This window comes from Solanum stenotomum, chromosome 1 (genome assembly GCF_019186545.1).
Source record: "Solanum stenotomum isolate F172 chromosome 1, ASM1918654v1, whole genome shotgun sequence".
Lineage (NCBI taxonomy): Eukaryota > Viridiplantae > Streptophyta > Magnoliopsida > Solanales > Solanaceae > Solanum > Solanum stenotomum.
The window spans coordinates 93,968,899-93,992,028 of NC_064282.1; the positions used below are offsets into that span (position 1 = coordinate 93,968,899).

Here is a 23,130-nt window from a genome sequence, read left to right on the forward strand (position 1 = left end):
TGAGTAAATCATAGTTCAAAAATAAGATATAGAATATTCTAAGGCACCCTTGATACATATCTTCATGTTCCTTTTATAAGTAAATATTTGTGATTAAAAACTTTTAAATACACTTAATTTTATAAAGATTTATCAATCAACAAAAAAAGGAATAACTTTTCTTTAATATAATTTTTTCATATGATTTAAGCAATCTATTCATGTCGAGCATAAATTTTTTTCCAAACTTGGTGTTTGTCAAAATATCAAGAAGATGCATGTAGATATTTTTTTTCTTTGAAATTGTATATATTAATTAAGTCAACAAGTCTTCTCTACAACTTTATCAATTGTCCCTGTTTGGGCCATGCATGCTCACGTTGATGAAGTTGTCTTGCTGATAAAAGAGGACTTTTCTTAAAAAGTTATAAACAAAAAATGGAGTGTTTTAAAAGGCAGGGGAATGAGGCGAAACATTTTATACAGTACGGGGCAAAACATAAGTCCCATGGATCTACATGTTTTACAATTTTATCATAATCTCTTTCATAAACAAGGTTAATTAGATAATTTTATTGATTTTTAAATAATTATAATATCAACTAATTAATAATCACTTGTTTGAATGCTTCATTATTGGTTGCTTGACTCGAAGACTTGTTGATTTTAAAGAGTTTTTTTTCTTCTTCCTCTTATAATTGTATGTATTAATTAAGTCAAGAAGACTCCAACAAGTCTTCTCCACATTCCACAACACTATTAAGGTCCCATTTGAATTTGATTTGAAATCAGGTTGATTTGAAGTTAAAGTTAAAATTTGGATATATAACTCAAATTTCTTAAGTTGTAGTTTTTAGTCAAAAACAAAAAAATTCTACAAGTTGTGAAAAGTGAAACTATAAAAAATAATAATCCAATTCTCATATTATTTTACCAAATGAGCAAATCATAGTTCAAAAATAAGATATAGAATATTCTAAGGCACCCTTACTACATATTTTCATGTTCCTTTTATAAGTAAATATTTGTGATTAAAAACTTTCAAATACACTTAATTTTATAAAAATTTATCAATCAACAAAAAAAGGAATAACTTTTCTTTAATATAATTTTTTCATATGATATAAGCAATCTATTCATGTCGAGCATAAATTTTTTTCCAAACTTGGTGTTTGTCAAAATAGTAAACAAGAGAAGAGCCCATAGTGTCATTGCTAACACTACTTTCATAGTGTGCAAATTTTCAGACTAGGAAAGAAAAGGATGTACGTCAAATAGCTAACTAGTTGCGTATATTTTTCTCTAGGTCAGGCAATATGTATATATAGTACTCACTCCGTCTCAATATTCATGGATTTTAAGTCTTTATAAAAATAAAATTGAATTATTATAGAATATATTTCTTTTATTTTAATTTATTTGTCTGATTTATTGATTTGACATGAAGTTTTAGAAAATAAAGAAGATTTTTGAATTTTGTCATCTTAAACTAAAGATACGTAGGTGATTGAAAGATAAGAATGTCAAATAAATTGAAAAAAAAAGAAGAAGAGAAGAAAATAACTATAAAAAAATGTATGCAATAATCTTATAATCTTAAATATGTCATGTGAAAAATAAAATTTAGAAGTTGCCGAAAAGGGAAAAAAATATTACAGTATTATTTTTTTAAATGAAAATTGAAGTTGTATTTGGAGATGAACAAATATTGGAGTTGTTTTTGAATTTTTGTGAGTGATTTGGAGTGAAATTTTGGGAAAACAACTTATTGAAGATAGGCTTTTCAAATCTAAAAAATATTCAAAATTCAACTTCAAGTTACCTTTTATGTGGCACCAACGTAATTTCGAGAGCCACCTAAGTTTAAATCTGTCTTTTTAATAATTTAAGTTGTTAATTATTGTAATTTATAATATATTTAGGTAACTAAGAAAGAAAAGTAAGACAAATAAATTAAAACGAAAAAAGCACAGAAACTCCATAAATACCCTCAGCTTAAAGTAAACACGTCGACGAAGAGATGCCTACTTCTAACTGCTCCCTTAAATAACCAAATTATCTTATCAAAGAACCAGACATATTGACGAAGACCTGCTTCCTAAAACTCTTCTATATAATAGTAAAATAATTCAATTTTTGCATCTATATAAAAATATTCCATTAACAATCCAAAATATAGTCTTTCTACGTAGTTTCTAAGCACATTGATCCCTCTCATAAGTTTCCAAGTTGCCCTTCTTTAACGCACAATTGACTTGTTAGAATGGAAATTTTGTTCGTTATTTGACTAGTTACTACTTCCTTTATATTTATTTTATATGTATTAATTTTTGAAAATTTACGTAAATTCTCATAATTTAGGAACTAATTACTTAAATAGACTTTAACTTGCAAAGTTGTTGTCTCTTTCCAAGATAAGCCAATTCCTACAATGACTCGCCTTTTTTGTTTGGATTTCGAGAGTTAATTTTTTTAATTTTAATAGTGAATTCGGATATGAAAATTTCAATTTCTTAAAAGTAAAATTTACATATATGAAAACTACATAAAAAGTATTATAAGTCACAATATTTAATAATTCATAAAATATATATATGCAAAAGTTAATTTTGGTTAAAGAAAAGATTTTGAATCACAAAATTTAAATTTGTCGCGTAAATTGAGACAAAGAGAGTTATTTAATACCACTAGCTAGAATAATTTAAGGACAAGCACTACACACACAAAAAAGAAAGAGAATTATCTATGCCATTTTATTGCAAATCTATCGCTAAATCACATGTAGCTAATAATATTTGTTGATAATTCGTTGTCAATCCATCGTTTACAATCAAAAGGATGAGAGATCAGCCTTGATCTTCTGAATGGCTGCAACATCAGTCTTGAATGACTTAGCCACAATCCGATCATCGAATTTGTAGAGTTTGAGTACAGAGCTTGTTAGTACTGTCCACTAAGTCAACCTCGAGGCTTCCTTTGATCATGAATAATAGCTCGGCTACACAAGGGTGGTTCTGGTGTGGGGCGGGTTGGCGCCCCCTGCCACAGATTGAAGTACAGCAAGTGATGTACTTTGTCCAGCCAAAGCAGAGAACTCTGCCTTGCTAGCTTTTGTTACTTTGAAGTTTGCATATAAAGTCATGATCAGCCCAACCCGCTTAAGTAATTTGGGTGTGTCAATAAGTTGATTTGATCCATTTTGACATTCTCAATTCAACCCATCTTTAACTTTGACCGATAAGATGTCTTGTCAAAAAAATTCAAGGTGATATTTTTTTTTGTTTGATGTATGATTTATGTAGTTATAGTGAAGAACTTTTTTTTATTAAGTACTAAAAACAAATTACTCCCTGTCCCAATTTATGTGACACTTTTCGTTTTTCGAGAGTCAAATAGTTTAATTTGACCGAAACTTTGTGCATAGAATCATCAGTTTTTTTAAAATGAAATATATATATTTGTAAACTACGTAAAAAGTACTATAAGTCACAATAATTGACAATTCAAAATAATTAAAAGATATATGAAAAATTTACGGTCAAAGATACACTTGTTTGAATTTCGAAATCTGCAAAGTGCCACATAAATTGAAACGGAGGGAGTATAAATAAAGAAATTAACATGTCTCACTACTCTGTGATTGAAAGAAGAAAATTGAAACTATGAAAGAAACAATATTATTTGAACATCTTAAGAAACATTCATTTGAGGAATTTATTAAGACAAAAAAATCTACATATTTGAATACAAAATGAAACAACATGATTGGTAACATAAAAAGTATAAGCATACAAACTATCTTTCGATGATAGCAATATCCTAATCACATCTCTCACCATATTGGTATCTATGCAAGCAACATTTCCCAGCTACGATCTAGAAAACGAAAATAAGCATGTTTCCATGATCTCTTAAAAAGCAATGAACCATAAACACCCCAAAAGCTTAGTGCAAATCCTATTGCCATTGAAATGTAAAACCAATCCACTTCATCTTTGTCACTCTCATCATCTTCATACTTGTGATTTGGAATATTACCATCCGAACTACAGTTCACCAAGAGTGGAAGTCCGCAGAGTTTGTTTCCTTGAAAACTTGTGGGATCAAAGCTTTGAAGTTGAGTGCTCAATGGTATCATACCTGACAAATTGTTATCAGATAGATTCAAGTAGCCCAAAGTGGTCAAACTCGAAAAGCTTTGTGGGATTTGACCGTAAAGTTGATTTTCTGAAAGATCAACAGATTCCAAGACTTTCATGGCACCAATGTCATTTGAAATCTTACCAGTTAGGTTATTTTTGGAAAGATTAAATGATTTTAATCCTGCAAGACGTGTTACACTTATAGGAATATCTCCAGAAAGATTATTGCTAGACATATCCAAACTTGTAAACAACACCAAAATGGTATCATACTGGTACATGTTGCCTTTAGTCATCACCATTGCACTCTCTATTAGAGCTCCCATATAAAAGGAATAATTTAACTCGAAATCATCTTCCAGTACTTTCTCTTTTGCTTTGACCATCGCACTCAAATTGCCAATACACCTTGGTATGATTCCAACAAATCTATTGTTTGCAAGGTCTAAGATCTGAAGATCTTTGAGGTGACATAGTTCTTGAGGCAATTCACCATCAAATTTATTGGACCGAAGAATAAGGACTATCAAGGTTGGAAACCTCATTCCCAACCAAGATGGTAAGTTTCCAATAAACACATTCTCAGCTAAATCTATTTTATGCAGTTTTGAGCAGTTTTCCAAGGATGAAGGAAACGGACCATTAAGTCTATTTCTTCGTAAATCTAATGATAGCAAATTACTCAAAACCTCCATAGATCTTGGTAAGCTTCCAATCAAATTATTGTCCCTCAAGATTAAAACTGTCAACTCGGGCCAATTCATCCAACAATCAGGAATCTCTTCTGATAAATCATTTCCCCCGAGGTTTAAGATTCTCAATTTGTAAGATCCATTCTTTGCTTCACACAAAAAATTAGATAAACCTTTGGAAAAAGAATTGTTTGAGAGATCTAGCTCTCTTACATTGGTTGAAATCAATGGTATTGGTCCACTAAAATTGTTGGAAGCCAAGTACATTAGTGGAGGAACACTCTGCTCATCTGTCGAGATGATTGGAACCTCACCAATAAATTGGTTGTGAGAAATATTGAGAAATTCAATTTGAGAAGACAATTTCCAAAACCAAGTTGGAACCTCACCTTGTATTCTACCATCTGATATGTCGACATTCATTATCCGCTTTTGAGTTCGGAGCCACATGGGAAACAAAGGGCCTATATTCCAGCTGCCTATTTCAATATATCTGACTTGAAAAGGTGGAATCCAATTCTGACTCACTTTTAAAGTCAGATTATTTCTAGATGCAGTGAAGAGTTGTAAATGTGTTAATTTAGAGAAATGGTTTTCTGTTACAACACCTTCCAACCTATTGTTATCGATGAAAAAGCCTCCTAGCATTGAAAGTTGGCCAACACTTTCCGGAAGAGCTCCTGTGAGTTTATTATTGTTTAGACTCAAATAAGTTAAAGAAGAAGTATTTCGCAATGGCACTGAAAGGAAATTACTCCTAACATTGAATAATTCAGACATATCTCCCTCAAATAGATTGTTTGAGAGAGAAAGGTACCCTAATTTCCCTAACTTTCCAATTACATTTGGTAACTTTCCAGAAAGCATATTATCAAAAAGGTCAATATGAATTATTGAGCTCAAATTTGAAATCAGACTTGAAACTGTTCCTTCAAGACGATTTCTACCAAGGCCAAGTGATTCTAGATCTTTGCATCCATAGAGCCAATTTGGTATAGTGGAGTTGAGGTTATTGAAAGAAAGATCGAGATATTTGATTTTTGTTATGTTAACTGGACCATCAGGGAACGGGCCAATAAAATTACAGTAACTCAGGTCAAGAGAAACGAGATTGGGGAGGTAGAAAACCCATTTCGGAAGAGAAGAATTAAAGTTGTCATTCCTAGAAAGATCGAGAGATTTGAGTGAAGAAAAATTGTGATGATCAAGTAGAGGTGTTATATGATGAAGTCTACAGTTGAATAAACGAAGATCAACAAGAGAAGGAAGCATGTTAATAACCTGTAGCCATTCATTAGCTTTGCTAAGATCAACACTTTCTATCTCCAGGTTCTCAAGACTCGAAAGACTTGTCAACCACTCTAGGTTATTGATCCTTAGATATCTTGACTCGAACCAAACACCAGGAATGCTTAGATCAATCACATGACGAGTAAGATTGTTGCACACGACTCCTTCCCATTCACAACAATCTTTTCCGACAACCCAAGAAGAGAGACGATTCGAGGGATCATATGCTTCTTTCTTCAAGATCTCCAACGCTCGTTGCTCAGTGTCTATGCAAATCCCTACAGAAACAACAAACTTGGTATTTGTCAAAATAAAAAACAAGAGAACCCATAGTGTTATTGCTAAAACTTTCATGGTGTGCAATGTTTTAGACTTGCAAGTGAAAAGTATTTTTTGTGTGTGGTAGTTGTTTGCTTATATTTTTCACTAGGCGAAGCAATATGTATTTATAGCTATCAAGAAGATGCATGTAGATTTTTTTCCTCCTTTTTAAATGGTACTATATGTTAATTAAGTCAAGTCTTCTCTACACCAATTCTAACTACAAAGGGCCTATATTCCAGCCGCCAATTTGAATTTCTTTGTCTTGAAAAGACGGAATCCAATTCCGACTCACTTTTAAAGTCAGATTATTTATAGATGCATAAAAGTACCGTAAATGTGTTAATTTAGGGAAATGACTTTCTGTTACAATGCCTTCCAACCTATTGTTAAAGATGGAAAAGTATTCTAGCATTGAAAGTTGGCCAACACTTTCCGGAAGAGCTCCTGTGAGTTTATTCCAGCCTAGTGTCAAAGTAGATAAAGAAGAAGTATTTCGCAATGGCACTGAAAGGAAATTACTCCTAACATTGAATAATTCAGATATATCTCCCTCAAATAGATTTCCTGAGAGTTCAAGCGATCCTAATTTCCCTAACTTTCCAATTACATTTGGTAACTTTCCAGAAAGCATATTACTAGAAAGGTCAATACTAATTATCGAGCTCAAATTTGAAATCAAACTTGAAACTGTTCCTTCAAGGCGATTTCTACCAAGGCTAAGTGATTCTAGATCTTTGCATCCATCGAGACAATTTGGTATAGTGGAGTTGAGGTTATTGAAAGAAAGATTAAGATATTTAAGTTTTGTTATGCTTCCGCTCTTACTCTGTATCGCACCTTCAATGCCACTATGATAGAGCACAAGTTGTTCAAGAGTATTCAAATCAAACAACCATTTGGGTAAACGACAATTGAAAGGGTTTCCAGAAGCCTTGAACGTTGTGAGAGAACTCAAGTTAACTGGACCGTCAGGAAACGGCCTAGTAAAATTACGCTCACTCAGGTCAAGAGAAACGAGATTTGGGAGGTTGAAAACCCATTTTGGTATAGTGGAGTTGAGGTTATTGAAAGTAAGATCGAGATGTTTAAATTTTGTTATGTTTCCGCTCTTATTCTGTATCGCACCTTCAATGCCACTAGCAGAGAGCACGAGATGTTCAAGATTATTCAAATCAAACAACCATTTGGGTAAAAGAAAACCTGCCTACGTGGCGCCACCACAAACTAGGATGTCCTTTTAATTTATTTTAATTATCTCCAAAACTAGTCTTCCACTTTAATGAAAAATTGTGACTTTTATGAAAAACCTTTTATGAAAAGTTGTGATTTTTATGAATAGTTGCGACTTTTATAAAAGGTTGTGACCTTTCCGAAGGGTTGTAAGTTTTCCAAAGAGTTGTGACCTCTCTGATAAGACACAATAAGCATTTGTTCACAATATCCTTTGTTGTCTATAGATAGAGTAATTTCCTCTCATTTAAAACAACAAAAAATTTGAACTTCTTCTTCTTCTTCTTATGGACAATTAAATATTTGTGTACTTGACCCTTGTTAAATGACTCACTGACACCATTGTTTTGTTTTTCCATTCTGTTTCATTCTATTGTTACAGATTCTGGTATGTTTTTTACGGTCATTAATTTATGTTTATATTATTAATTGTTATTTTTAGTACATGATTTAAACTTTGTTGTTTATGTTTGTACAAAATTATTGTTATAAGTATTTGTTAGTACAGATTAAATAACAAACGTTAACTGAGTATTCAATTCACACAATTTTTCTCTACTGGAACTGTTGAAAGTACAATAAAAAAAGCCCTCACAAATCTCAAATTTCTTCATCAACAACGTCATTTCTTCACATACAAGGATGAGATTTTGTGTTATTTAGAAAATCCTCTGAGAGTTAATAACTTTGCATGCCCATATTTTTTGGTTTTTATGTTGTTGTTATCTATTTATTTTACTAAATTTTATCAGTGGATATTATGAGTACTTTAAGAATTGAAAGTTGATTGAAGTGTTAGTCAATTTTTTGAGGTATGTTTTTTCAAAACATAAGAACTTTTCTGGTTAGAATGATTTGTTATCGTCATTGGATATCTCATAGTTTACTCCCTTTAATGTATGTTTTTTCTCGCTGTTTTGTGGTCTCCTTAAAATGGTATTGATTATTTTTCGTGGTATGTATATGATCACACTTGGACAAAGCTTTCGTCCTTTTAATGTTTTTTCTTTTTTTCCTTCTCATTCAGCTCTTCTAAATATTTTTGGTGTGCATTATGACTATTTTCGGTAAGCTTAATTTGAAGAATATGAAACAAAACTTGCTCTAAATAAAGGTAATATCTTAAGCTACAAAAGATATGTCTATTAACATAGATTTGTTGTCATTTATGTCCCAAGTCATTGCTGAACGTGTGAGTTTTCTAGGTTATACTCATTTTTAATTTTTTAATGTTCGAGAATATTTCTTTAAGATGAGTCAAGAATCCAACATTTTGATATAGTTGTACTTTCATAATGCAAAAATTATATTTACATATTTTTAAAACAATCGTAAAGTTGCATTGATGCATATTCCTTCTTTAAATTGTATTTATAAACTAAGTCAACAAGTCTTGTCTACAACTTTATTATCAATTGTCCCTGTTTGGCCCATGCATGCTCACGTTGATGAAGTTGTCTTGCTGATAAAAGAGGACTTTTCTTAAAAAGTTATAAATAAAAATGTTTTTTTTTACAATTTTATCCTAATCTCTTTCATAAACAAGGTTAATTAGATAATTTTATTGATTTTTAAATAATTATAATATTAACTACTCCCTCCGTCCACAATTGTTTGTCAGGGTAAGGTCATGCACATCCCTCAAGGAAAATTTAATACAAGATGTAATTTGACTAATATAACCCTACTATATCAAGAATACCAAAAGTCCACATAACTTTTCAATTGAACTATACAATCATTAAGGGCAGAATTGGAAAAAAGTGACTAATTATTTCTTGATTGTTTAAATTGACAATTAATCTTGGACATTTATTTTTAGTATATCTGCCAAATAATTGTGGACGGAGGGAGTAATTAATAATCACTTGTTTGAATGCTTCATTATTGGTTGTTTGACTCGAAGACTTGTTGATTTTAAAGAGTTTTTTTTTTCTTCCTCTTAAATTGTATGTATTATTAAGTCAAGAAGACTCCAACAAGTCTTCTCCACATTTCACAACACTATTTGAATTTGAATTTGAATTTGAATTTGATTTGAAATCAGATTAATTTAAAGTTAATGTTGAAGTTTGGATATGTAACTTAAATTTTTTAAATTGTATTTTTTAGTTAAAAACATGAAAACCTCACAAGTTGTGAAAACTATAAAAGAAAAAAATCAATTCTTATATTATTTTACCAAATGAGCAAACCATAATTCAAAAATAAGATATAGAATATTTTAAGGCACCCCTTGATACATATCTTCAGGTTCATTTTATAAGTAAATATTTGTGATTAAAAACTTTCAAATACACTTAATTTTATAAAGATTTATCAATCAACAAAAAAAAAATAACTTTTCTTTAATATAATATTTTCACATGATATAAACAATCTATTCAGGTCGAGCATAATTTTTTTTCCAAACTTGGTGTTTTGTCAAAATAGTAAACAAGAGAAGAACCCATAGTGTCATTGCTAACACTACTTTCATAGTGTGCAAATTTTCAAGTAGCTAGCTAGTTGCGTATATTTTTCGCTAGGTCAGGCAATATGTATATATAGTACTCCCTCCGTTTCAATATTTACGAATTTTAAGTCTTTATAAAAACAAAATTGAATTGTTATGAAATATATTCCTTTTATTTTAATTTGTTTGTCTGATTTATTGACTTGACATGAAGTTTAAGAAAGTAAAACATATTTTTAAATTTTATCATCTTAAACTAAAGATAAGTATGTGATTTAAACACAAAAAGTGTCACATAAATTGAAAAATGAGAGAGAGAGAGAGAGAGAGAGAGAGAGAGAGAGAGAGAGAGAGAGAGAGAGGAGAGAAAATAGCTATAAAAAATTGAAGACAACAATCTTATAATCTTAAACATGTTATGTGAAAAATAAAATTCAAAAGTTGCCAAAAAGGAAAAAAAATATGAATATTTATTTTTAATGAAAATTGAAGTTGTATTTGGAGGTCAACAAAAATTGGAGTTGTTTTTTATTTTTGTGAGTGATTTTGAGTGAAAATTTGGGAAAACAACTTATTGAAGCTAGGCTTTTCAAATCTAAAAAATATTCAGAATTCAACTTAATGTTACCTTTATGTGGCATCGACAGAATTTCGAGAGTCGCCTGCATTTTTATCTGTCTTTTTAATAATTTAAGTTGTTAATTATTGTGATTCATAATATTTTTAGATAATTTTCAAATATATAACTAACTAAAAGAGCAAAGTAAGACAAACATATTAAAACGAAAAAAGCACAGAAACTCCACATATACCCTCAGCTAGAAGTAAATACGCCGATGAAGGGATGCCTACTTCTAGCCACTTCTTTAAATGACCAAATTAACCTTATCGAAAAAGCAGACATATTGACAAAGACCGGCTAATAGTAAAATAACTCAATTTTTGTATGTATATGAAAATATTTCATTAATAATCCAAGGTACAGTCTTTTCACGTCGTTTCGAAATCGAAAGGATAACAAAATTTTGACTTTTGATATTTTGAATGGTAGATACCAAAGTTTTGATTTTAGATATTTTGAATTGAAGATTCATTGTATCTCAAAGTTTTGATTGCACCGCCGGTGACCAGAACCCTAACTCTAGAAAGCAGATAAACAGATAACTCTAGAAAGCAGATAAGTATCGGCGGCCGAGCCTTACAAGGCTATTGGCGGCTACGTCTTGCAAGGTACATGGAATTTCACGCCTTGCGGCTGCTGTCCTGATTTAAACGGCGTCAAAAAAAGTTGCTCTTTTAGTTCTATAATTAATAATTTTGTTGCCTTTTTGAAACTTTCGACAAATTATGTTACTCTTTCGACTCCGGATTCGTTTCTAGGCACATCGATCTCTCTCATAAGTTTCCAAGTTGCCCTTCTTTCACACACAATTGACTTGTTAGAATGAAATTTTTCTTCCTTATTTGACTAGTTATTACTTCCTATTATCTTTATTTTATATGTATTAATTTTTGAAAAATTAAATTTCACTAATTTAGGAATTAATTACTTAGACACATTCTAATTTGTAATATTACAAATTTTATCAGATATTAGTGCATTCGAATACATTTAGATATGTTCAAATACATGTTTTTCGAGATACATGTTGTTTTACTCAAAAAAATAAATAAAAGAAAAATGACTGAGTTTTCAAAAAATCAAAAACTTATGATTTAAGAGAAATCGAATTTCCAAAAGATCAGAGTCGCCACTTAATCTTTAGTAAAAATTAAGAAAAAATTTAAGGTTTTTCAAAAGACTTAAACAGATAAAATCAATTGAAATAAAAAGGGTCCGAAATTCAATGTACATTCCGAGAAGGTGTTAGACCCTCGAAATGTCCGCTAACTTGCGGTTGACCGGTGATTTGACTTAAAAATGACTTTGACTATTTTTAGAAAGAGGTGTTTTAACATAAAAATAATAATTTACGATATTTGTTTAACTTTGAGAAAAATAGTTAAATAAGTAACACGTTTTATTTTTTAGAGAAAAGGATCCAAAGTGAAACAATTGAATTAAAATGCAAATGAATAGAATTTGTTTTTAAAAACAAAGAAAAAAAAACTAGATTAGTTAAAATTTATCTTTTTAAATCATTATAAAAATAATTTGAACCGATTTGATTAATTAAAGCATGAAACTATTTTAAATGAATTGAAAATGAAAAATAAAGTTTTGAGTAAATATTCAATTAAAAGCATGAGATTTGATAAAAAATGAATAATATTAAAATAAACTAACACAAAGAATGTTCGTATTTTGGGGAATTAATTAAGTTAAACCAAGTTAAATAAAAAGTTAATTAGAAAACAAATAAAACAAAGAGAGAAGGAAGTTAGGTCAAATTTGGGGCTTTGGGCCCAAATTCAATTTTCTGGACCCTTGGCCCATTTTCTACTGCCTTTATGCAGTGTATACAACTTCCCTATACGACCGTATATTCTTGTATACGATGTCTGGAATCTGCAGCTTAGTGTATACAAACGTATGTAATCTATTTTTGAACTCCAGTGCACCCGCGTCTCTGTTTTCAACCTGTATTTCAACGTATATCACTGTATACCTCTGTATACAACATGTATACAGCTCACTTTTGGGGCCTTCCGGGGCCTAAAATCGACCCTTAACCCCTGTTCGCCAGTACCCTTGACTCGAACTACGAAGAGATTGACCCGAACATAAAGACGGTTGGGTTTGAAACCCAACAACAATGCAAGGGGAAGATGGAGTCCAAGTCGAACTCAACCGATAGACATGTGGAAATAAATAAACGATAGAATTAGCATTTATGAGGGAGACAAAGCAACAAAATAAATAAATAAACACTTGCTTATCATCATAAATAAAACATCATTTAAGTAGCAATCCAAAGGGGAAATTGATGAAGGCTTATATTTTATTTATTTATTTATTTATTATTATTATTATTATTTACATGAGTGATGAGCAGTAATGGTACAAAATGAATGCAAGCTCATGCATGTGACATAGACAAAGATATCTTGCCTACAAAATGGACATGCTTAAAAAGTATAAGAAAACAAGGAATATGCAATCATATACCTTTCCAAGAGCAACAATGAAAGAAATAAAATAAAATAAATAATAAAAAAAAATCATATCTGTGGGCTACTATAACACTTATCATGAATAAAATTTCTAAATCATAATAATCGCAAACAACAGAGCTTTTAACTTCTTGAAACTTAAATTAGGATCAGTAAGTTCGGAGAATAAACATTTTATCACTTTTAAGAACTAGAGATTTAAATAAAAATATACATAAATCGGTAAGAAAGCAAGTCACTACATCAAATATCCCTAGGAAAAAAGCCATGTAACGAGACAGTAAAGCTACAATGATATTCACTAGAAATTATGCAAAATCGAGCATGATCTCCGAATAATCCATACACCAAACTCAACAGTGAATACAACCAACAATAAGGTAAGGCATAACGAGTCACTAATTAAAAATTGAAGTCTGGAAGAAATTTACTACTAGAACAATGACAAAACAGAACACACATCGTCTAAAAGGAGAGAACAAGGATATTACCTTTTTCGGTGCAGCGAATCGAGCCAAAACGAGTGAGTTGGAGCGAACTATATCACCACCGACTTCAAAAAATTCGGAGGATTCTGGCAAGTTTCCAGCAACCCCCAAGGAAACTAGAAGAATAGATATCTAATGTGTATTTCTTGTATGACCCTTTTAGCTTGTAATTTTTTCCTTTTTCCAATTTTTTTTTCCGCTTCACAGTGAATAAAAGAAAATATATAGAAGGGAAAAGTAGGTTTCGGAAATGGGGGGAAAGGGATAAAAATCGGATTCAAAGGACCAAATTCGAAATTCAAAACTCCAAAACCTTTCACCAATTTAGGGAGGCATACTTTTTCTGAAATTTCGCCCCATTCCGGAAGGGGAAAGGGGAAAAACGCGTGCTACTGCGACGAAAAGGACGTTGCCCCTGCTGTTCTCGCGTTTTTCTGCTGAAATTTTGTCGTCGTTCGCTGCTTCTCCTATTTGGAATCGATGTTCCGGGTTTCTCGCGAAGAAGACAAGCAGGGGTCGGGTCGGTTGATGTATACGTTTGTATGTATTGTAATGTTGTTAGAATTGGTGGGTCTTTAATTTCTTTTGGCATGTGATGTTGTATTTAATTGGAGGGCTGGGCTTTGGAATAAAGAGAGTGGGCTGGAAATTGGAGAAAAATGGAAATTAAATTGGAATGTTGGTGGGCTGCTGAATGACCCAATACTTTAATTTCATCTCGCTCGCCAGTCTCTTATATATTGGGTACCCCAGATTCATGTGAATCACACCAGTTACATACATATGCATGTATCTACTGTGTACCTAGTGTGGTTCGCATGTAACTAGTGTTGACACCCAATTTTGACCCTCCTCGATAGTAATTAATTCCCGAGCTTCTTAAAATTCTAAACAATTTGAAATAATTAGCTTTATAAAATTCAAAATAATTTTCAAGTCATTTTAAGTAGTTTTGTCATTTTTATAAATTTTAAAATAATAAGCATGATATTTTATAAAATTATGTGTCTAATTAGTATATTTTATGAATGTTCGATAATTGTCTCAAAACGATTTTAGTTTTATTTAAATATTTGGCTATTTGGTTTAAATTAATTAATAGCTTATATTTCGAGTTAATTAGTTTATGATTAAGTTAATTATTATATAATTATGTGTCTAATTAGTATATTTTATAAATATTTGAAAATCATATCAAAAGATTTTTATTTCTTTTAGCTAAGTGTTTTACTGACTTAGTTTAATTTAAATCATAATTACGATTTTGAATTAATTAGTTCATGTTTAAATTAATTATATTATTATCAAGTTAATTATTTTATTTCGTTAAGAGTAAGAAGCTCGTTAATTAATTAATATTAAATTCATCTTATTTATTTATATTTTTCGGCCACTTTCTCCAAGTAAATCTGATTTGGTTAATTTTGTAATCCTAATCGGTTATAATTGCAATTCTTTTGGCCAAATCCTCAATTCAAAACCTAGCCATTTTATTACAATTCTAACCCTTTCCCACCTTGCATTCAATTTTTTTTTAAAGACCAAAGTTGGGCCAACCTTTAGCCCAACTTCAGTCAACCCATATCCACTCTGACCCAGCCCAAAGCAAAGAAAACTATGCCCCATATAATTACAATACATACACCAAATGGACCCCACCCATATACCCTTTGTTCTTCTTTTTCTTCCAGCAAAAACCAAGTAACGTGAATAGCAGAGCAATACACGGAAAGCAATCGACGATCTAGATGGATGCACCACAAGACCTCTCGCGGATGCTTACCTAAGCTACGGAATCCAAATAGACGGAAAGCGATTCACGGCGTCTATGTAAAGCACATGCAATTTTGTCCTTGTAGCAGGGGCCAGACACGTTTTTCTTCCATTCCCTCTTCCGGAATGAGTAAAAACCTCAAGAGAAAAGGTGTTTATCCGAATTGGTGCAAGAAATTTATAGCGTTTGAATTTCGAATTTCCACCCGAATTCATCCGTTTTCCCCCCTATTTGGAACCCTAATTTCTCCCCTATAAAGACTTTACCTTCTTCACTGTGAAGGGGGGCCGAAAATTTAGAGTTAGGGAACATATTAGGAAAAAAGGTTGGAAAAATAGAGAAATCAGATTGGATTAGGAGACCATACTGTGAGCTACTAGCTATACATAGATGTATACAAATATTTAGGGAATAGATTTTGAGGTTATAGAGATTGGGAATCAAACTTCTGCTCCCGTTTGACTCTGCTCTGTTCATCGAGGTTCTCGGAGTCGTATTTCAGCGGTGGTGAAGTCGTCTCCTCTTCGTCTTGTTCTAGTTCGCTGCCCCGAAAAAGGTATACTTCCTCACTTGCTTTATTAGTTCTCTTGCGTGTNAGACCATACTGTGAGCTACTAGCTATACATAGATGTATACAAATATTTAGGGAATAGATTTTGAGGTTATAGAGATTGGGAATCAAACTTCTGCTCCCGTTTGACTCTGCTCTGTTCATCGAGGTTCTCGGAGTCGTATTTCAGCGGTGGTGAAGTCGTCTCCTCTTCGTCTTGTTCTAGTTCGCTGCCCCGAAAAAGGTATACTTCCTCACTTGCTTTATTAGTTCTCTTGCGTGTTTCATCTTCAGCCTACTGTTGGAGTAGTTAATTTGGCTTAATGTTTCTTTGTTTCGTTTGAAATTTCAGTTTTCCAATCTTAGTATAGTTAAGATTTTTTATTATTTTTTTTTCTTTTTCTAATGATAATACACGATTTTCCTTTGCCCTCTTTTACCTGAATGTGATTTGGATATATGTATGTGAAGTGTTGAGATGTTGTTGGGTTTAGCTTTTTCATCAACGTGAATAGAATGTGACCATAGCTCGGGCTGCGGCCTTTGTGTTCTTTTTATTGTAATGGATTCTTGTTAATACTAGATTGTGTATATAGTCTTTGTTCCCGCTTAGCCAGATTGATGTATGTATCATTTTGGTTTGAACTTATGGTATTATGCTCATAACCCCGCTATCTTTATGTGTCGATTTAACCAAGGTTATCCCTATCTTTTTTTTTTAGAAATTCATCTTTCCGTCTTTGCCTAATTTGAAAAACATCCATCATGAGAATAACTTGTTGCTTAACTTAGTCGTGTACTGGGTATTTGCTCAACATTTTTTTTTCTTTCACTATGGGTGTTATTTTTATGCCTATTTGTGCCGGTGTGTAGCATGGAATAATAATGTTTTTACGATTAGTTATTTGGAGGCGACTATTTTCTTCCTTTGATTAAGATGATTTAGTTGGCTATGGCCTCCAATATTTTGACCCTCTAGTATAACAAGTTGTCCTCTCGGGTCCCCCATGGATAAAATTTAGTTCTGTTATTGCTTGAAGTGGAATATTTGTCTAATATGCAGCATGCTTTCCCTCTCTTCCTATTTTGAGCTATGTTGGTTGCTTATTACTAAATTATCATGTTGTAATCTATTCTTATTTTGCCCATGTGCAGCCTCTATTTTTGTTGTTTTATTCAGTGATAGCTTTTCTTGAATATCATGCCTTTGAACAAAGTATAATCACTTCCTTATTTATATTTTAAAGTTATTCAAGAAGTGTCCCTTTAGCATTTTGATTGGTTTGTTTCAATTCTTATTTATTTAGGATTATTGTGATGTATTATCTTTAGAAAGCATGTTTTGGAGTTATGGTCTTTCCTTTAATCCTTGACATGTGATTTATAACGACCCATAATGTAACCTTTTTTTTTTTTTTTTTGTTAAAAAGCTTGTTCTATACTTGTTTGCTTGCATGAAGATCAATAACTCTCCTTATTCAATTTTTCTTATTTGTTCCATGATTTCTAATTTTCTTATCCTCATTTTCGTTGCATGTGAAATGCTATCCGAGTCTATTTTGGACTCTACCCTTGCATATCCTTGAGTCGTTTGGAGTCATCCTCATATATTCGATGAAAAGAAGCTGAAACAGGTCCCCGGAAGTCCAAAAGCAAGTTGTATCACGTTGGGTACAGAGGAATATGCAAAATATATGCAAATATACAATGATATACAGGTTGAATGCGGAAATACTAGACATAAATTCGAAATACAGGTGTTGGAAGTTGAAGTGGGTTGTGTACATTCGGTATACGGCTCGAGATACAGGAAATGGGGCCGATATACGAGTTGTATGCACTGATATACAACTTGTGTATACAAAAAATGGGAATTGATTTCAAGGTCCAAAAATCAGAATCTTTGGCCCAATGTTTCTGGGCAATAATAGGCCCAAACCTGAATATTCTTTTCTCCCTCTTATTATTTTATTATATTTGACTAACACTTTGATTATCTTATGATTTAACTTAATTGAATTCCTCAAGAATGGTCATTTCATTTTATTTTCGAATTAACGTATATATATTTTATTACTTAGTTTTTACTTTAATATTTTTCTTGTTGACATTTTATGATCCATTCCCCTTTAGTTCATTCCCCTAAAAATAAATAAGGAATGACAAAAATAACAATAGTAAAAAAACTAAAAAATAAAAAATAAGTTAGAATAAATGAGCTCTTTTTACTTAATTTAGATTTCAAAAAAAAATAAAATAATTAGTTGAAGTAAATTAGTTCTTTTACTTTGTTAAACTTTCCAAATTAGTCAAGGTCGTGAGTTCTTTACTTAGTTAAATTCTAAAAATTATTAGTTAAAATAAAGTGAGTCATTTTACTTAGTTAAATTTTAAAATTAGTCAAAATCATTTTGGTCAAATCGTCGGTCAACCGCGAGTTAGCGGGCATTCCGAGGGCCTAACACCTTCTCGGAATGTACATTTGAACTCGAACCCTGTTATTTTCAATTGGTTTTATCTGTTTAAATCTTTTGAAAAATAAATGAACGGACTTCTGAAACTCAACAGTCTATCTATGAAGCCTCTAACTGACAAAGATGGAAGTCGGTACAAGACCCACGACATCCTAACAACTAATAAAACTGAAAATACAAGTGGAACCCTCTTGAAGCAAGCAAGCTCACTATAGCTAACTCGAACTCCATGTGGTATCAACGAAGCTCCTATTGATGACCCTGAATACCTGTATCTGTATCATGAAGCAATGCAGGCCAAATGGCTCAGTACGTGGAATGTACGAGCATGCATGTAAGGGGAATTCTAAAGCATAAACATAATCTTGAACTTGATAAAAAGGAAACGTACTTACCTCTTCTCAACTCAACTAAACTCAAAGAAACATGGTTCAACTCGACTCAACGAAAATAAGACTCAACTCAATAATGAGATATTCAACTCAGTGAAAGAATGAACAACTCAATAATAATATACTCGACTCTGGATACTCAACTCAATATAAAGCAACAATAAAAAAATGCAATATATGGAAAACTTTTAAAACAGTAGAAATCAACTCAATTTATTAAAGAATACAATAATAACTCAGTTTGTATGCAATGATACAAAATAACTCTGTTTGTATATGAAAATACAAAATAAACTCTGTGTATATAAGAATATAAAATATCTCTATGTATATAAGAATACAAAATATCTTTGTGGGAGTTTCTCTAACCGACAACCATCACTATGAGCTATGTGATGATACAACGTCTCGCCCACGCTACCAGAACTGTCCTATACTTTGCCAAGGTATAAGACCTACTCATTAAGTGGATTCACTAGTCTATGCTAAAAAGCATTAAGGAATCATCCAAAAAGTATGACCCTTTCTACCCACATTAGCTACATGGCTTATGGGGCCTGTGAGTTATCTGAACTCTCCCCCATATCGGTGCTCAATACTACTCTCAAAATATACCAGCTCATATGTTTAAAAAACATAACTTTTTCTGTGGTTTGAGATTATTTCATTAGTGATTCATAATTGTATGGAGGAATTTGAGTTGGAAATAATGAAATTCTTGGAGAAAAACTTATCTTGAAAAAGATTGAAAGAATCTTGAATGGGCCTTCTACTTCGATTTTTCCTTAGGGTTTGAGATAGAAGAGAATGATGGATTAAAAGATGAAAATCTGATTGTTTTGAGCCTTTTATTAGTCAAGAAATTCGTTTAGTGTTTTCTTGGAGGTAAAAGACAAAAACGACTCTTTTTAATGTTTTCTCGTCGGCTAATTCGTAACAACACTGTATAGGTTACTAAAATAGTCATCGCTTTTTACTCAGAAATTGAATTGGCGCGAAATTGGCGGCGTTTGAAAGTAGATTCAAATACCTTTAATTGGATAGGTTGTGGCTCATGTAACTTTTTAATCTTTATATTCTAAGAGATATGGTCGTTTGAAGTTGACCCAAGTAGAATCTTACATCAAAACTTAATCGATAAGGAAACTTCAAGAACACTTATCAAAAACTTAAATCCTTAAATTTCAAGAACGAAATTATGTTGAATAAATCATGATTGGCGTGTGGGTGAATGAACCCAACACTATGGAAGCTTACATACCTCAAAGAACTAGGTTCTTGGCGAAATCTTGAATTTTTTGAACGAACGCTTGAAACTTTGAACTTTTTCTCCTCTTGAATCTTCTTTCTAAAACCCTAAACGCTTTTGGGGATGAATGAAACTAATTCTAATCAGTTTAGACTCCTAAAACCTTACTAAAAATGCTTACATCCGATTGGGTAAGGAAAAGACCAAAATACCCCTCATATTTTCGGGTAACTTTCCTTAATTGGACTGGCCGACTTCAAACAGACATATCTCCCTCATACGAGCTCAAAATCTAGCAAACTCGGTGGCGTTAGAAAGATAATTCAAAGACCTTTCACTTTCCATCTCATGGCACACCTAACGTATCATGTACTGAGAGTTATGATCGTTTGAAGTTGACCCAAACTCATAACTTAAGCATAACTTGCAAAATTTCAGATTTTGCTATTTCCAATTTAGTTCTTTTTGGAACTCAAGGTGCTACATCTAGTGACCTTAATAGTTAAGAAATTTTAAATTCCTCAGTGAAATCCTACTCACAATGAAGGATAGTTCGAGTCTTAGCTCAGAAATTTAACGAGGTGTTACAGTATATCTTACTCAATGTATGGTACAAAATTCTTACTCAAGGTCAAGGATAGCAAACTATTCAAAACCTTCATGGATATATCTTTAAGTAGTTGCTTACTATATGTATAAATAGCTATTAATAACTGTATAATAATTGAAAATTAATGTGTAGTTTTAGTAAGATGATGCATGTAAATGTGGACTGTTTGACTTTAAAGTGTTCTTTTTTATGTACTAGATCGGTGATAAGCACGGTCCCAACATTCTTGAATTTTGATTCAACAATTAACTAAATTATTGATTTTCTTGCATCATTATAAGAACTTTGACTAATAAAAATGTTAATAACTATCATCACCGAGTTCAAAACAGTAGAAAAAAAGAAGTGGACATAACTATTATCCTAAATCAGCAAAAGAGAAAAGGGAAAATGTTGAGAACTATTTTGAGGTACACAACATACACTTAGGCATAATAATACAAGTATACAGCATTAGTTTAGAGAGAAAATAAAAAGGGCCTTTTTTTTATATTATTAATGTTTACAAGTCTGCTTTTGGAAGATATGATAAATCAAGTCTAGGCTCATTGAGCCTCTTTTCCGATACATCTAGAAAGAAATGAATCTGTTCTTAAAGGTAATCAATCCTTTTTGTTTATCCTCCATTTTCCTTTTTGTTTCCTCTGCTGAGCCATAAAGTTAGGCTGAGCACTCCAATCTGTTCTAAAACTTTCTTCAATATTGCAATGTAATACTCCAAATAGCTAACAAAGGATTAAAAGTTGGAAGCACACTTTGATTTCCGTATGACTCTCAACTTCAGACGAAGAAACTGTATTATTTGATTGTTGCAAGACTCACCGCCTTTATGATTCAACTCTTTTAGCTCGCTGTTGTGATAGAATTTACCTGCGGCATTTATACATATTTAGCATGACATAACATGTTTCTATGGCACACCATTGTTCGTTTATGATTCCAGGTTCCTGGACCGCAATGCTTTATTTCTTCCTGCATATGAGCAAACTGCATCTTCTGGAGTGTACCCATCCTTGCTAGATGCAAGACCATGGGTATCCTGGCTACTTGTGCATTCAGAAGGGATCTCAGAGCTTCTCATTTTCTTCGGTACACCTTCAACAATGCAATCTAATATAACGGAGTTTCCTCGGTCTCTTTTTTTCAGAGCAAGATTATACATGGTAGTTGCTCCTTGACTGCAAGCAATCAGCGTTATAAGAAGTCTCCTTCTCACATGAACTCTCGTCAAATACTTGCACAGTGAAATGCAAATCACTATCATATCTGAAAACCAAAGAATCCCCAGTTTCAAGGCAGTGATCTTTAACAAATGAAATCCATCCATTCTGGAAGATTAAACCATCATCTTGCTGTATTAAGTCCACATGCCAAGAATTTCCACTGGGGTTGTTCCGGAAGGCCGCCCTTCCATATGTTTGATGAATTTTGATGGAATTTTCTGCAATATAGAAATCAAAACAATAACTATAAACTTTGCAAGAGTCGATAACATATAAAGTTGTTCAGAAGAGAGTAATTTTCAATTTCATGTAAGAAGTTGTCATGATTTGGCTTATTCTAAGAGTATTACTTTGACAAATTGGCCTGGCAGCATCATATTGCAATTGAACATACATATTGTTTGATGATACTAACAAGTAGAAAATACGCAATGGACTGTCAAAGTTATTATCGAACACCTTAAAGTCATCACTTATCTTTGTAGAATCACCTAACAATACATGCAACTGTGCAAATAAAAATAGAGAAGAACATAACATCAATCATCATTGCACTATCAATAGGGAAACCACAGATTTCCAACACTAAAAGTGGGAAATACAAATGCCCAGCAAGTAGAAAATTTCATAATAAACTAAACAGAAATCAGAAATCATTCAAGAATTGGAATAAAAAAACAGAGATTTTACCATAAATCTTGTCTTGAAAGAGACTGAATTGAAAGAGGGCAAGATGCAAATTGAGAGCTCTAATCTCATAATACCACTTTATATCATGTCCACCATAATGATGAACTCAAAATTGTCCAACGCAACTCTCACTTCTAAACAAGAGTAACAAATAAATATGTTAATTACGTCAAAAAGTCTTCTCTACAACCTTATATCATGTCCACCATGCCAATAATGATGAACTTGTCCTGTTGGCTTAAATGTTTTTTAAATTAATTCATTTTCTCAAATTTAAGGAGAAATGACTTTTTAATTTTTTTTTTAATTTTTAATGCCTACTTCATCCTTTAATTTTTATTTCTTACCCTACACATACCCCGTACCTGACCCTCCCCATTAAAAAAATTAAATTTTCTTATTTTTTAAATTTCAAATATATTTTTATCCCTACTACCAAACTAGCTCCCCCCCC

General features: G+C 32.0%; 1 protein-coding gene across 4 annotated transcripts in view; it reads right to left on the reverse strand.

The window, feature by feature from the left end:
• The window catches only part of LOC125870993 (receptor-like protein EIX2), a 140,267-nt gene that overhangs the window by 44,415 nt on the left and 72,722 nt on the right, over positions 1–23,130 (reverse strand). The window contains exon 3 of one of the 4 annotated variants that reach the window (XM_049551572.1): positions 4,811–4,986. The exons of 2 other annotated variants lie outside the window; for them this stretch is intronic. In XM_049551572.1, the coding sequence (XP_049407529.1) occupies positions 4,811–4,986 (176 nt within the window). Of the gene's footprint in view, positions 1–3,990; positions 4,120–4,810; positions 4,987–23,130 lie in introns of those variants that run through there. One more of the 4 variants, XR_007446962.1, reaches the window with a different exon arrangement.